Genomic DNA, 12495 nt, shown 5'->3' on the forward strand with positions numbered 1-12495 from the left:
GTGCTCACCACCTATAGGCCATCCTGAGGCTCCTTCCATTAAGACTATACTTTCAGGGATCATTTCTAAAGTTTCTAACTGGAGAAATGCTTTTCTAAAGTGATTGGTCTCGCTAACCACGATGATGAGACATGATATTCCTTCCTGAGCGTGAAGCAGACAGAAAATTATGGTGTTAACCATGTTTTTTGTCATTGATGAACGTTCTGCATCTCGTTTGAGATGTGGAAGGTTGGAATATGTTCAGAGTGGTTTGCATATATGATAAAATTGTGAAAAAGAGGATTGACCAAACAACATCCCTGTGGTGAGACCAGTGATGTTGTTTGGTCTAGAGACAGTGTCACTGAGGAAAAGACAGGAGACAGAGCTGGAGGTAGCAGAGATGAAGATGCTGAGGTTCTCTCTGGGAGTGACCAGGAAGGATAGGATCAGGAATGAGTCCATCAGAGGGACAGCACATGTTAGAGGTTCTGGAGATAAAGTCAGAGAGGCCAGACTGAGATGGTTTGGACATGTCCAGAGGAGAGATAGTGAATATATTGGTAGAAGGATGCTGAGTTTTGAACTGCCAGGCAGGAGGCCTAGAGGAAGACCAAAGAGGAGGTTTATGGATGTAGTGAAAGAGGACATGAAGGTAGTTGGTGTGAGAGAAGAGGATGAGAAGACAAGGTTAGATGGAGGACACTGATTGGCTGTGGCGACCCTTGAAGGGAAAAGCCCAAAGGAGAAGAAGAAAAAGGAGGATTGAACATTTGATTAATTGAAATTCCCAACAGTACAAGATCTTTTGTGTAAATTTTCCAAAGGTACGTATATGTTTTGACAGCATAGGTAATTGTTTGCTTGTGTTAAAAAAAAATATGGCCAAAATAATTTGAGACAATTTAGCTTGAACGGTTGATACTACTACTCCGACTTTCCAAGTACAAGAAGTTGCTTTTCGTGATGAGAACATTTTCAAAGCTGTGACCTCTACTTAGAATTTTGCCTTCGAATTTAGAGTCTAGATTAATTCCTTTGGTGGAAACTGTACTTTGAGAAACTTGCAGAGATTTTATGGAAAAAAATTAGCAAAACATTCTGTGAAAATTTTTGATATGGAATTGATGATACATATATATATAAATACTGTGTATGCATACATTTATTTATTTATTTTTATTTTTTTTTAATTAAAAAATAAAAATATATCTGCGCGCACGCGCGTCACATGCATATACAGGAAGTTGCATTCGAGGTCTACTTCCGGTGTAACGTAATATATTAATATCTCGAACACGTTTGTGCCGTTTAAGCCAAGGGTTTTTTGTTATTTAAAATTATTTCTCGCTTGAGTGTTAGGGGAAAATCTAAAACCGCGCATAAATTCCTAATTAGTCTCCGACATGTCGCGATAATCTGATTTAACGTAACTAAAGGTAAGCCTCGTTAGCACAACAAACCAATTCGTCAGCCAAGCAGCCAGCGAGCGTCAGCACCACCATTTGTCAGACCGCATTCAATCCTGCTTTTGCTTTCTCTTCAATTTCGTCTTTGTTTGTTATCGGCGTTAAGCTTCTGTCATCGAATTCAGTTTCTCCAGGAGAGGATGAACTGGCTTTTCCCCCTGTCTAAAGGCTCCGGACCTCTACCTCCTCTCAACAGCTTACAGCAACAAAGGCAGCGGCAGATCGAGTCCCTGAAAGTCGCTCACCCGAGGTAAATGAACCCCAACATGTCACCAAAAAAGCAGACATCGGTGCTACCGATTAGCTCGGTGCTACCGATTAGCTCATTGGCTATTATGTTATGCTTATGTAATGGTTAATATTTTACAGTCGATGTTTACTAGCACAGCTAACCAACAGGCTCCCAGTCGTAGGAAGTACGTCAGAATCATTAGAAGGAAAACAGCTTTATTTTAACAACTATTTTTTTTTTTATGTGAACGCATTAAATTACAACACAATTCAGTCCAAATGAAGTGAATCCACCACCGTCACCATCCACGAGTTGGTTTGTGATCGACAGGCGTCTAGTGTTTGCTAACCTGTCGTCATGCTAACGAGATAGAAACTTAGCTTGCGAGCTAATCATGTGTGACAATCACAGTGTTACATGTTTAGGATTGATGACAAGCTGCAGCTGGCCTGTCGAGTTCTGTGACTGTTCCAGTGTTTATTAAAGTGTTTATTATCTTTGGGCATTTTCGTTTCAGAAGCTAGTATAAAAAAAAAAGGGTTATTAGATTTTTTTTGTTCATTCTAAAGGATATAAGACCAACTTAAAATACAAGGCATTTTTCTCCAAAATATAACTGAATTTTAGGAAAATAAGGATCTAATTTTTATTATCTGTTTTTGGACAAGAACAAATAAAATAAGAGCTAAAGAAGGTTCGCTTTTTTTTTTTTTTCCTTTTAAAAAAACCGGATGTGATTGACCGGCGACAAAACAAGAGCGTCAGATGTCAGGGTTGGACTGCCGATGCAGAACAGAATAGAATGATAAAATGTTTAGTATTTATGTAAAGGAATACTCAATGTTCGCTTAAATTGCTCAAGGTTTCCATTTCGGAGTTGTCTGTGCAACAGGTGGTCTGTTGTCCGGGCGGGGTCCACTCTTATTTTGTAGCCTGATAGCCACATCCGGTCTCAGAAAACAATAAACACCGTTTTAGTTTTTGTGTTCTTTACTGGTTTTATGTTGTGTTGTACAAGACAGGAATTAACACTAACCACAATTTGGCTTCAAAAAGGAAGACACAGTTTTCCATATTGATTTTTGTATTTTTTTTAACACACATTTTTCAAAATCAATTACTGCAAGGGAAATAAAATGTAATGCCACATGAACCTGTCACGCTATGTTGTTGTTTGAAAGGAGAGCTCTCCTAATTGCGTGCAGAGATTAAAGTATTAGCCACTGTTTACTGTAACAGATTTCCACAAGCCACAAAGACTAATGTGCTGTGATGAACGCTGCTCATGGTGGGATGAATATATTAAGGAACTAGTTGACATTACATGAATTGGTTACTTAAACTGTTTCAACTTTTTTGGGTAAAAATATGGTGTTCAGTAATGACAACATGCGTGTTATACACATGGCTAAAGAAGCTTGTGACATTCCTGTATTTTTGTCTCCCTACAGTCTGGCAGAGATCCAGAAGGATGTTGAGTACAGAATACCCTTCACAATCAACAACTCAACCATTAGTGTCAACGTGTGAGTCCATCTGCATACATGTATTATAATATCAGTGTATTAGAAGAAGGCTGTGGTCAGGCTTGTCATCCTGTATCTCAGACATTTCGCTCTGTGTAAAAATCTTAGAAAATCATATTTTGAGACAAGAATATTTTCCATCACCATTATATGTGATCTGACTTCATCACAACATATCATATCTCTCATATCTTACGATGCAGTACGTCCTGATTTTTGGAAAGCTCACATTTTTTATCTTTTTTCCTCTAGTTTGTTGCCTCCACAGTTCCCTCAGGAAAAGCCGGTGGTTAGTGTCTACCCCCCAGTGGGTCATCACCTAGTTGACAGCAATAATGGCACCATGATCACCAGCCCCCTCATCACTAATGTGAGTATTGTCTCCAGTAGGTTTCTTTTTTTAAAATTTTTTATTTATTATTCTAGGACCTCCCATATATCACGTCTTTTATGTTAGTAATGGAGTCAATTAGAAGTCGCGTTGCAGGACTTTTACTCACAGTATAAACCGGTATATGAAGGTGTGTTACAGTCTAGCTCTGGTCTGACAGGTCAGACAGGAATGAAGCTGACAATTTATCACCGCCAGAATTATCTGAACAGAATGTCACTCTCATTATTAGAGATGTGAAAATATTTCTGGTTGCTGTAGTACTGATGTGCCTTCCACAGGTGAAATTCTGTTTTAGATAAAATGCTTGAAGATATGATGTCAACATAAAATATAATAGTTTATTGGGTGATCTCATGTGTTCTTCATTATTCTGTTTGCTGAACATCTTAACAGTTTGTCTTCTCAGCCAGTAACTCTCATTTCCCTCCTAAAACCAGGACCAGAGTAGATCTGAGTGATTTTATGCATATCGAAATACTTAAACGGCAATCTTACATAATTGGATCATAAAAGAGACACTGTGTTTTCCACACCATAAGGCGCTGAGGACTATAAGGCGCACCTTCAACTAATTACCTATTTTCAAACTCTTTTTCATATATAGGGCGCACTGATTATAAGGCGCACTGCAGTTTTTTTGAGAAAATTAAAGGCTTTTATGTGCGCTTTATAGTGTGAAAAATACTGTAATAGTGAGCTTGTAAAAATATTTCTAAAATATAACATCCCTGGTGAAAACAAATAGGAGGAGAAACCTGTTTAACGTGCAACGACGTGTAAATAGAGATTTCCTGTAATCTCGTAACGTCTTCTTCTGAATAATGTGTTTTTGCAAATGCAGTGTAGCAACATCAACGTTCTTTCTTCTTCATTTAATTAAACCTGTTCCGTCACTTCATACTGAACTTTTCAAAGTAATTTTATTCTCGTTCTTTGACAAGTTGTTTTTTTTTGTTTTTGTTTTTTTGTGTCATAGTTTGGGATGCACTCAGATCTAGGGAAGGTCATTCAGAGTCTGCTGGATGAGTTCTGGAAGAGTCCTCCTGCCTTGATGTCGTCTGGCCCCGCCGGCTTTCCGTAGTGAGTCTCTTCTCTTTCACTGCTTTCTCACTCCATTAGAACATTGAGGTGCTGCAGGCTTAGTCTAGTTCAGATATCTGTACCGTTACTGGGGTAGGGTGGTTAGAAAGAGCGGCCAGTCATTATAATACACAATTTAGGCAATCTTTTTTTTTTGTTAAACCATGGTTTGCAAACAGAAGCAGATCATTTAGAAGTGTCTTTGAGAAACATCTCAGAACAGTGTGTCTAAACCGCCAGATTTGAAATATTCTGCATCATAGCTTCCTGGTTATATTGGATTCTTTTTAAAAAATCGTAAATCCAATCGTAATTATAAAAATATATATGAGGCAATCATAAAATATATTTGATATTTGCGATTCCTTACTGAAATAATCTCTTTTTTCATGTTTCACACAGCAGTTTGTACAAGTCGGGCATCGCTCCTTACCCCACTCAGGCTTACTATGGTTCTCGCCACATGGGTCCCAGTCACACGGCGCCTGCTGGTCCAGGCCCGGCTCCATCCCCTACTCCCATGCCTCACCTGGGGGTCGATAGTGCCCACGGACCCCCTAGAGCTCCAGCGCCATACGGACTGATTTCTGACTTTCCTTTGCCTGTTCCTACGGGGGGAGACCTGCAGGTACCCTGATAGAAGATAATAGATGCAAACAAGCTGGTAAAATCTGTAACCAACCGGCCCTTGTTCATACGATTCTGTTTCAGGCTGGACTGAACGGACACATTTACAAGATGCCCGACATTCCTGAGTCGTTTCCTGAACTCTCTGACATCAAGTAAAATAATTATTTTATTAGAAACTTAGAATGTGTTTTCTTTTGAGAATAGAAAGCACCTCTTCCCTAACAATAAGGTCTTTACTTTCTTCTTTTTTTTTTATACCTCCTGCTGTACATCTCCATAGTCTCATGCAGTTGTCAGACATGTCTGAAAATGAAGACTTGTTGCTGGAATTCTTTGTGAGTTTGCCACAACTCAAACAGGTCTCTAATGACAAAGAGGAGCTGGTCACAAATATAGTCGACATGGCAAGTAAGTCTGTCGGTGATGATGTTTTTCCATAAAGCAGAACTTCTGTAATTGGCTTTTAAATTTTCCTTGTTAACAGAGAAAAACCTTCAGATAGAACCTCAGCTGGAAGGCAAAAGACAAGAAATGCTCTACAAGGTCAGAAACTACGAGTCATCTGTCGTTCCATTTCTTTCTGTCGTGTCGACACAGAACAAATGCGTTATTGCCGGTACGATGTGTTTTTGATTGTGTTTCGACAGTATGAACAGCTGACTCAGATGAAGTCGGCCTTCGAGACGAGGACGCACGAACTCAGTGAGGTAAGAGGCTCGTCACGCCTTGGCTTGGCTGGCCTGTTGATATTTTGTGGATTACAGTATTTTCCTCACTATAAGGCGCAACTTAAAGCCTATAATTTTCTCATAAACCTACAGTGCACCTCATGATCCGATGCGTCTTATATGTGAAATTAATTATAAAATAAAGGATTCATTAAAGGTGTGCCTTATAACACAGTGCGCCTTTATAGTGCAGAAAATACTGTACCCTGCCATTCTTCTGCAGCAGCGACTTATCATCATCACACGTGTGTGTTTCTCCTGTGCCAGAGCTGCAGTCTCAGTACTCTACAGGCCCGGTTAAAGGTCGCGGCCCACCAGGCTGAGGAGGAGTCAGAGGAGATGGCTGAAAACTTCCTGGAGGGACGCACAGACATAGACGAATTCCTGACCGGCTTCATGGAGAAGAGAACGGTGAGAAGCCATTAGCGTGATATAAGTTTGATGGTTTGTTTTTGTTTGTTTTTTGTGTGGAATCAGTCCAGCTAAAGTACGCACATCATATTAACGGTTTATTGTGTTATTTTTTATATTTTTTAGCTTTGCCACAGCAGGAGGGCCAAAGAGGAAAAGTTGCAACAGGCCATCAACACACACGGGCAGTTTCCTACCAACTTATAGAACACGAGGTACATTACACACATACATGAGTGTGATTATTTGAAAAACAACAACAACACACAAATGACTGTAGCACCCAGTTAGTCATTTGTATCTTTGTCAAGTGAAACTCATGGTTCTCAGCTGACTGTTTCATAACAGGCTGCTCTTGTGACTTTGGTTAAATAATATACTTCAGTCAGTTTGACCGGATAAAACTAATTTATCATCCTCGGTTCATTCTAATCCTTGCTTCTTACTTTTTGGTTTTCAGGTTTCAAGTTTTCTCAGCCAGCTGCTGCCAAGTTAAAACAGGATCGAGACATCGGAGGGGAGGAAGGGGTCAAAAAGGACAGAGTCGACGATGGACACTTCTGGGGAAATAGGAAGACATCAGCGGTATTGACGAGTTAAGAGGAAGAAGCCCGGTATTCCCGGACCTCGAATAAACACAACTGAAGCTGGACGAGGAAGTTGTCTAGTCCATGAATGCCTCACGTCGAGCATTTCCTGCCACACAGCAAAGCTAGATGATCATGATGATAACGTGATCCATAAGTTCTAATGCACATGTTTCAGTTTCCAGTTGACACTGATGGCAAAGGGGTTGTTTTCTTGGTTTTTTTCCATGATTTTTATTTGTGTAGTTCAGTAAGAGAAGCTCCTGCATCAGTCGTTGTTTGACGTGATCACAGTTGGAAGGAAGTAGAAAATGATTTAGGAGTGTTTCCAAACTTTCCCAAATTGCGATCAAGTAAATGTCTCAATGACTTCATTTTTAAAACATTAATGTCAGTGCCTGCACGTTTCTCAGGTCATTGTCAGTTTCTTGCTTTTTTTTTCTCCCCAAGAAAGATCTCATTCCTATTAGACAGTCAAAAGAACCCGTCTACTGTACGCCAAGAATCAGTGCAATCCACAAATACAAATCAGCTGCACCGGTTCAGTTTTTTGAATTGCTTGTATCAGATTTGTGTGTGGACAACAGAATGTTTCCTGGAAGTTACCACAAAGTATTTGATATTAGCCAGTTTTTAAAAAATTGCAGAATCAGAGGACGGTTATAAAACGGTATAATCATACTAACACCTTAAAGGTACAGTGCATAGCGTTTGGAGGCAGATGTTATTCAAATATAGTAATCAGACTAGTTTTGATTCATGCATTCGCGCGGGTCACAGGGGTTGCTGGAGCCTTTCTCACCTGACATGAGACGGGGAGATGTTCCGCACACGTTGTCAGCGCATCACATTTTAACTTGAAATGACAAGTAAACATGTGTTTACTGATGTTTGTGTGTGTGTGTGTGTGTGTGTGTGTCCACCTTTGTAATTGGATCTTACCTCCAAGCTTTTTATGCAATTAAATGCGTACATCACTGGGACAGACAGTTTTCTCGAAAATGGAATCTGGGAATGTTCCTTATGGACTACCGATAAGTAGCCTGTTTTATTCACTGACATGGTGACTCAATAAAATATTGTCTTTCAAAAATAAGTCGCTAAGATATTTGCAGAGATCGGGACATGTTTTTACAAGGAAAGAAAAAAATTCAGTGTTTTGCATTTAATAACATTTAAGACAATTGAAGGTTCTTCTGACTTTACAGTTTTTTTTTAAAGGGTAATCTTGGAATAACGTGGTTTTAAATTTAGTGGTAAGATTGTGAAATTCCAATTTTCATAAAATATAGACACCAAATGTTTTGAAATAGTGCGCAACATATTGTATATCAGCTTATTGATATTAAGTCAGTTACTCACTCCAAGTATGGACTGCAGTTACACATGATGATCTTGTGGACATGAGACTGGGACTCGAACCGGGAACCGCCTTGCTGTGCGGCGACAGAGGTTCCTACTGGGCCGCTTTCCCGACAACAGTACCGTAACAGAAAGACTGAAAGGCGTTGGATTTTAGTGACACCTGGTGGACAACTGAAGTCATAGCACCCTCTGAAAGGGCACGACTGACGCCCTGATTCAACCCAATTACAGCAAGAGAGGTTCAGAAGAGTGTGGTCATTTTGTACATACATACCAAATAATGATTGCGTAGTCATTTAATTCAAATATAAAAGGACCAAATAGGTTAAATAATACTGAAAAGGGAACACGTAACTTTTGATGTTCAGGAAATATTGACTATAACTCGGGATGTTTACATCAGAGCTGTATTCGTGGTTTTAGAGCACTGGAAGCCGCTGGTTTGACGGAAACGTTGCTTCCTTCCCGGCCAGAAGGTGGCGGTATACCAAATAATAAGGAGAAGAAAAAGGAGACGAAGAAGTAGAAGCGGAAACGAAGAAGAAAAAGGAGAGGAAGAAGAAGATGAATGAATTTTAAAAGTACGTTTATTCACAAAAACAAATACAGAAGAACAAAACCTGGCGGGGGCGTTGGTGTTTAAAGTTCGCTATGCCGTAAAATATGAGAGTTTAGCCCCAAATTTTTTGACGGATTAGTTGTTTATGGTGACTTTAGGTTTGTTGGAACTGTTGTCTCCGTCAGCCACAAACATGTCGCGACAGATGACGGACCTCCACAGAAGGTTCCTCCAGACCATGATGTCCACCGGGGTCACCGATGAACGAGGAGCGATGGAACTCTACAAGTGTTGCTGTGGAACCTCCTCCAGTGAGTCACTTTAGTAAAACTAGTGAGCAGAAATGGAGTTAACCAAAGATTCTCAGTCATCACGTCCTGGTGGATCTCTGTGTGAATGAGTGGAATTGGAGCAATTTCCAATCTCATTATGTCATTAAACCAAATGCAAGGACACCATAGAACTGCCTGGTGTGTTTTTCAGATTAAACACCTTTTCTGTTTGTGTAGGCCCGATCACCCCTGACAAATTCAATGATTTCATTGATACCATCAACTCAAAGCTACAGCCTCTGTTCATCCAGATCAGAAAGGGGACATCAGAGGACGACGGTCGTCAGTATTACGCCCTGGTTAGTGGCCATCAGCGCTATGAACTGATGTTATCAGGGCTGCGTTTATGAGAGACTGCGTTGAAGTGTCAGGAAATATAAAATGTACAGTATGTAGACTTGTAAAAGTGTTTGTATGGTTGGTGACTGTTTTGCTTTAACCCTCTTCAGGTAAACATGGCTGAGACTGATGTGACACGGATGTCATCGGATTACGCTGACAATGAGTTGGAGCTGTTCAGGAAAGTGGTGTGTTCATTTCTGGAAGGAAAACCCTGCAAAAAAAATATGTAGTAATATGTATTTTACTCAGTTGGGAGTGTGTCAGCACAGCAGTAACCAGTGTGTTCATTCTTCACTCTAGTGAGGTTTCCTTCGCTAGAAACGTGTCTGACGACTAACTGGAGATGCTTTCATTATCCAGCTGGACCTGATCGTGGGCTCTGAGAATGGGAGCGCCTCCTCCAGTGACATTCTGAACAGCACGGACTCCATGACCATGAAGAAACTGAAGAAGAGCGAGACGCAGAATCTCTTGAACCGACTTGTGCGCGATAAATGGCTGAATGAGGTGAAAAGCGATGTCACTATCAGAATATTTTTATCCCCTCAATCTGTCAGCACTTTGCATACACCTTTAGGCATACGTGTAAAGACACACTCTGTTACTATGCGTATGCTTTCATGGTTTTTAGGGCCACTTTCTGCTGTAGTAAGATAGTTTAAGATTCATTGAGTATAACTAAAATACTCTAAATACCTAAATCAAAGTTTTGCAGTCACATGTTGCATTTGATTTCTGCTCTCTGCTTCAGGAACACGGTGAATACACTTTGTCCACTAGATGTATCATAGAGATGGAGCCGTACATCCGCACAATGTACCAGGACCAAGTCAAAGCCTGTCACATCTGTCACAACACTGCTTTCCAGGTGAATGTTTTTGTGGTTTTTAGTTTAATTTTTTAGTGATAAATACCTGAATCTAAAGATTAACAGTCAGTTCTGTCTTTTAGAATGTGGTTGCACACTTTGTGTTTAAAAAAGACGTTTATGGACAACTGAGGGTAAATTAGATGGACAGTTTAACTTGTGATAGTATTTGTTGGTAGTTTTTTCTTTTGTAACTAAATCCCTCCTCTCTTCAACCTTTTGAACTTGTATTAAAATAAATAAATGTCAGGAGTTGTTGTGTACTCCAGTGGACAACGACAACAGTATGCTGCTCTCATCCCTTTTGGTTTGGACGCTGTTGTGTAATTTATATCTGAAAGAGAACCCCAGATTATTCTTCATGCTAATCTGATCAAATTGATGATTATTTATTTTCTATTTCTAGTGCCAAATCTGTGAGAACCCGACCTGCGGCATTAAAATACACAACCCATGTGTAGCCAGAATCTTTAGTGGAAGAACGGAGCCTAGATGTCCAGCTTGTGATGACTTCTGGCCTCATGAAATCCCTGGTGTGTGTGTGTGTGTGTGTGTGTGTGTGTGTGTACAAATTGTGGGTCTCCAGTATTTAGATACATTGGATCTGCTTTCAATTTCAGTCCTTATTTCTTCATTTGAGCTCCAGCTAAATTAAATATCCATTTTTTTATCTGAGGAAATAACGAGGTTACTAAAAAATCTGTTCTGGATATTTTTGTAGAAAATTATGCTGATAATAGGGCTTGAGTTTATATTCCCATGTTTATGAAATTATTGGAGTATATCATTAGTATTATTATTATAATATTTTTTAGAAGCATGTCTCCTAAACTTTACACGCTAGATTTACCAAACTTTACTCAGTGTCAGCCGTGATCAGTAACTGTGAAGATTCTCTTATATCAGTACTTTGAGTTTTGATGCAAACGTTGACTGTATGATTGAACATTAATGTGCAGAAATAACATTTGTTCGCCTCTTTGTGTTTTTACAGAAGTCAGCCAGCCGTAGCCAGAAGATGACTTCAGCATATGTTTGTTTTTGTGGTTTATACGTTTATATTTTTTATAGTTTTTAAACAAAATTAACTAAGACTTCTACTGAAATCTCTGTACTATACTTATTTTCAATTGTCCCTTGGGGACTAATAAAGTTTTATGAATTTGAATTTCATACCATCTTCCAAAACAATGCTAGATATAGAAGGAATGACATGAAGGAAGCAAACATTTATGTCTGTCCAGTTGCCTTTTTTTTTCTTTTTATCCTCATATGTTCAAATTTCATCCTTGTTTTTATGTCTTCTACATTTTTCCAGTCACCGGTTTCTCTCTGTTTGTCTTCCTTCTTCCAACATTAATAACTATTGGTCTGCGGTGGTTTACGACCATATTTCTGTCGGCTGGTTTTTTTCCATGCTCGTCTCCCAACATGATCATCTCTAAATAAATGTTACCATGACCTCTGACTTGCCTGTTATGGACAGTTTGCATTATTTTTTACAATCTGTTGTTTTATAACTGAATGTCCTTAATGGTTGTCTCATTACCACAATTCATAGAGGTGATTCCATGATCTATATGTAACCCCAACCTTTTAAATAAATATAAAATATTCACATTATTTCACTGTCAATATTTTATCATCCTTTCAATCTGACTTCAGATCTTAACTCTGATTTCACTACTGCTGTATTAAAACTTACCCTTAAGTTCTCCACAGCAGACAACAGAGAACTCTGACGCATTATTTGATCTAGTGATATTGATTGATTTGGTTTATCATTTTTTAAAATGTTGATCCTTTGATAATAATCCCTGTAGGATAATTACTTTCTGTAAACGCTAGTTCCTTCACAATAGAAAGCAACATGGGTCTGATAGTATTCGAAATAAGAGAATCAGAGATTTTCTTTAAAATAAAATGTTCATCATTGCTATTACCAACACTTCAAAACAGTAAGGAAACAAATCTATATACTTTACCTCGT

General features: G+C 39.1%; 2 protein-coding genes and 1 non-coding gene across 7 annotated transcripts; all 3 read left to right on the forward strand.

The window, feature by feature from the left end:
• The first annotated feature begins 40 nt into the window (after window positions 1-40).
• On the forward strand, window positions 41-253 carry LOC137600865 (small nucleolar RNA U3). Its single transcript, XR_011036994.1, has one exon. It is a non-coding gene; the product is annotated as a small nucleolar RNA U3 (small nucleolar RNA).
• A 992-nt stretch (window positions 254-1245) lies between these two features.
• Window positions 1246-7927, forward strand: vps37a (VPS37A subunit of ESCRT-I). Of its 3 annotated transcripts, none has more exons than XM_068320864.1 (13): window positions 1246-1421; window positions 1558-1701; window positions 3135-3209; window positions 3462-3579; window positions 4580-4683; window positions 5086-5311; window positions 5395-5465; window positions 5594-5721; window positions 5798-5856; window positions 5961-6020; window positions 6309-6452; window positions 6579-6667; window positions 6913-7927. In XM_068320864.1, the coding sequence occupies exons 2-12, from the start codon at window positions 1592-1594 to the stop codon at window positions 6657-6659; spliced, it is 1176 nt and encodes a 391-aa protein (XP_068176965.1). In that variant the 5' UTR covers window positions 1246-1421; window positions 1558-1591; the 3' UTR covers window positions 6660-6667; window positions 6913-7927. The 3 variants fall into 3 exon arrangements, with proteins under 3 accessions (XP_068176965.1, XP_068176966.1, XP_068176967.1); XM_068320865.1 differs by having other exon boundaries at window positions 1577-1701; XM_068320866.1 differs by having other exon boundaries at window positions 1246-1701; window positions 5089-5311.
• Window positions 7928-8605: 678 nt separating this feature from the next.
• nsmce1 (NSE1 homolog, SMC5-SMC6 complex component) lies at window positions 8606-12115 on the forward strand. Of its 3 annotated transcripts, none has more exons than XM_068322117.1 (8): window positions 8606-8985; window positions 9122-9274; window positions 9473-9594; window positions 9745-9822; window positions 9998-10144; window positions 10389-10505; window positions 10912-11038; window positions 11500-12115. In XM_068322117.1, exons 1-8 carry the CDS (start codon window positions 8973-8975, stop codon window positions 11514-11516), a joined length of 774 nt encoding a protein of 257 aa, XP_068178218.1. In that variant the 5' UTR covers window positions 8606-8972; the 3' UTR covers window positions 11517-12115. The 3 variants fall into 3 exon arrangements, with proteins under 3 accessions (XP_068178218.1, XP_068178219.1, XP_068178217.1); XM_068322118.1 differs by having other exon boundaries at window positions 8608-8985; window positions 9149-9274; XM_068322116.1 differs by having other exon boundaries at window positions 8681-9274.
• Window positions 12116-12495: the final 380 nt, after the last annotated feature.

Source organism: Antennarius striatus, chromosome 8 (genome assembly GCF_040054535.1).
Source record: "Antennarius striatus isolate MH-2024 chromosome 8, ASM4005453v1, whole genome shotgun sequence".
In the NCBI taxonomy this organism is placed as follows: Eukaryota; Metazoa; Chordata; class Actinopteri; order Lophiiformes; family Antennariidae; genus Antennarius; species Antennarius striatus.

What these genes read in the sequence shown, in the direction of transcription:
- nsmce1 (XM_068322117.1), top strand. An exon ending in GTCGTCAGTATTACGCCCTG is followed by an intron (nt 9,595 to 9,744) that starts GTTAGTGGCCAT and finishes AACCCTCTTCAG; the next exon opens with GTAAACATGGCTGAGACTGA. An exon ending in GTCACAACACTGCTTTCCAG is followed by an intron (nt 10,506 to 10,911) that starts GTGAATGTTTTT and finishes TTCTATTTCTAG; the next exon opens with TGCCAAATCTGTGAGAACCC.
- vps37a (XM_068320864.1), top strand. Translation starts at nt 1,592, where the DNA reads ATGAACTGGCTTTTCCCCCTGTCTAAAGGCTCCGGACCTCTACCTCCT. An exon ending in GACAAGAAATGCTCTACAAG is followed by an intron (nt 5,857 to 5,960) that starts GTCAGAAACTAC and finishes GTGTTTCGACAG; the next exon opens with TATGAACAGCTGACTCAGAT. An exon ending in GGACGCACGAACTCAGTGAG is followed by an intron (nt 6,021 to 6,308) that starts GTAAGAGGCTCG and finishes CTCCTGTGCCAG; the next exon opens with AGCTGCAGTCTCAGTACTCT.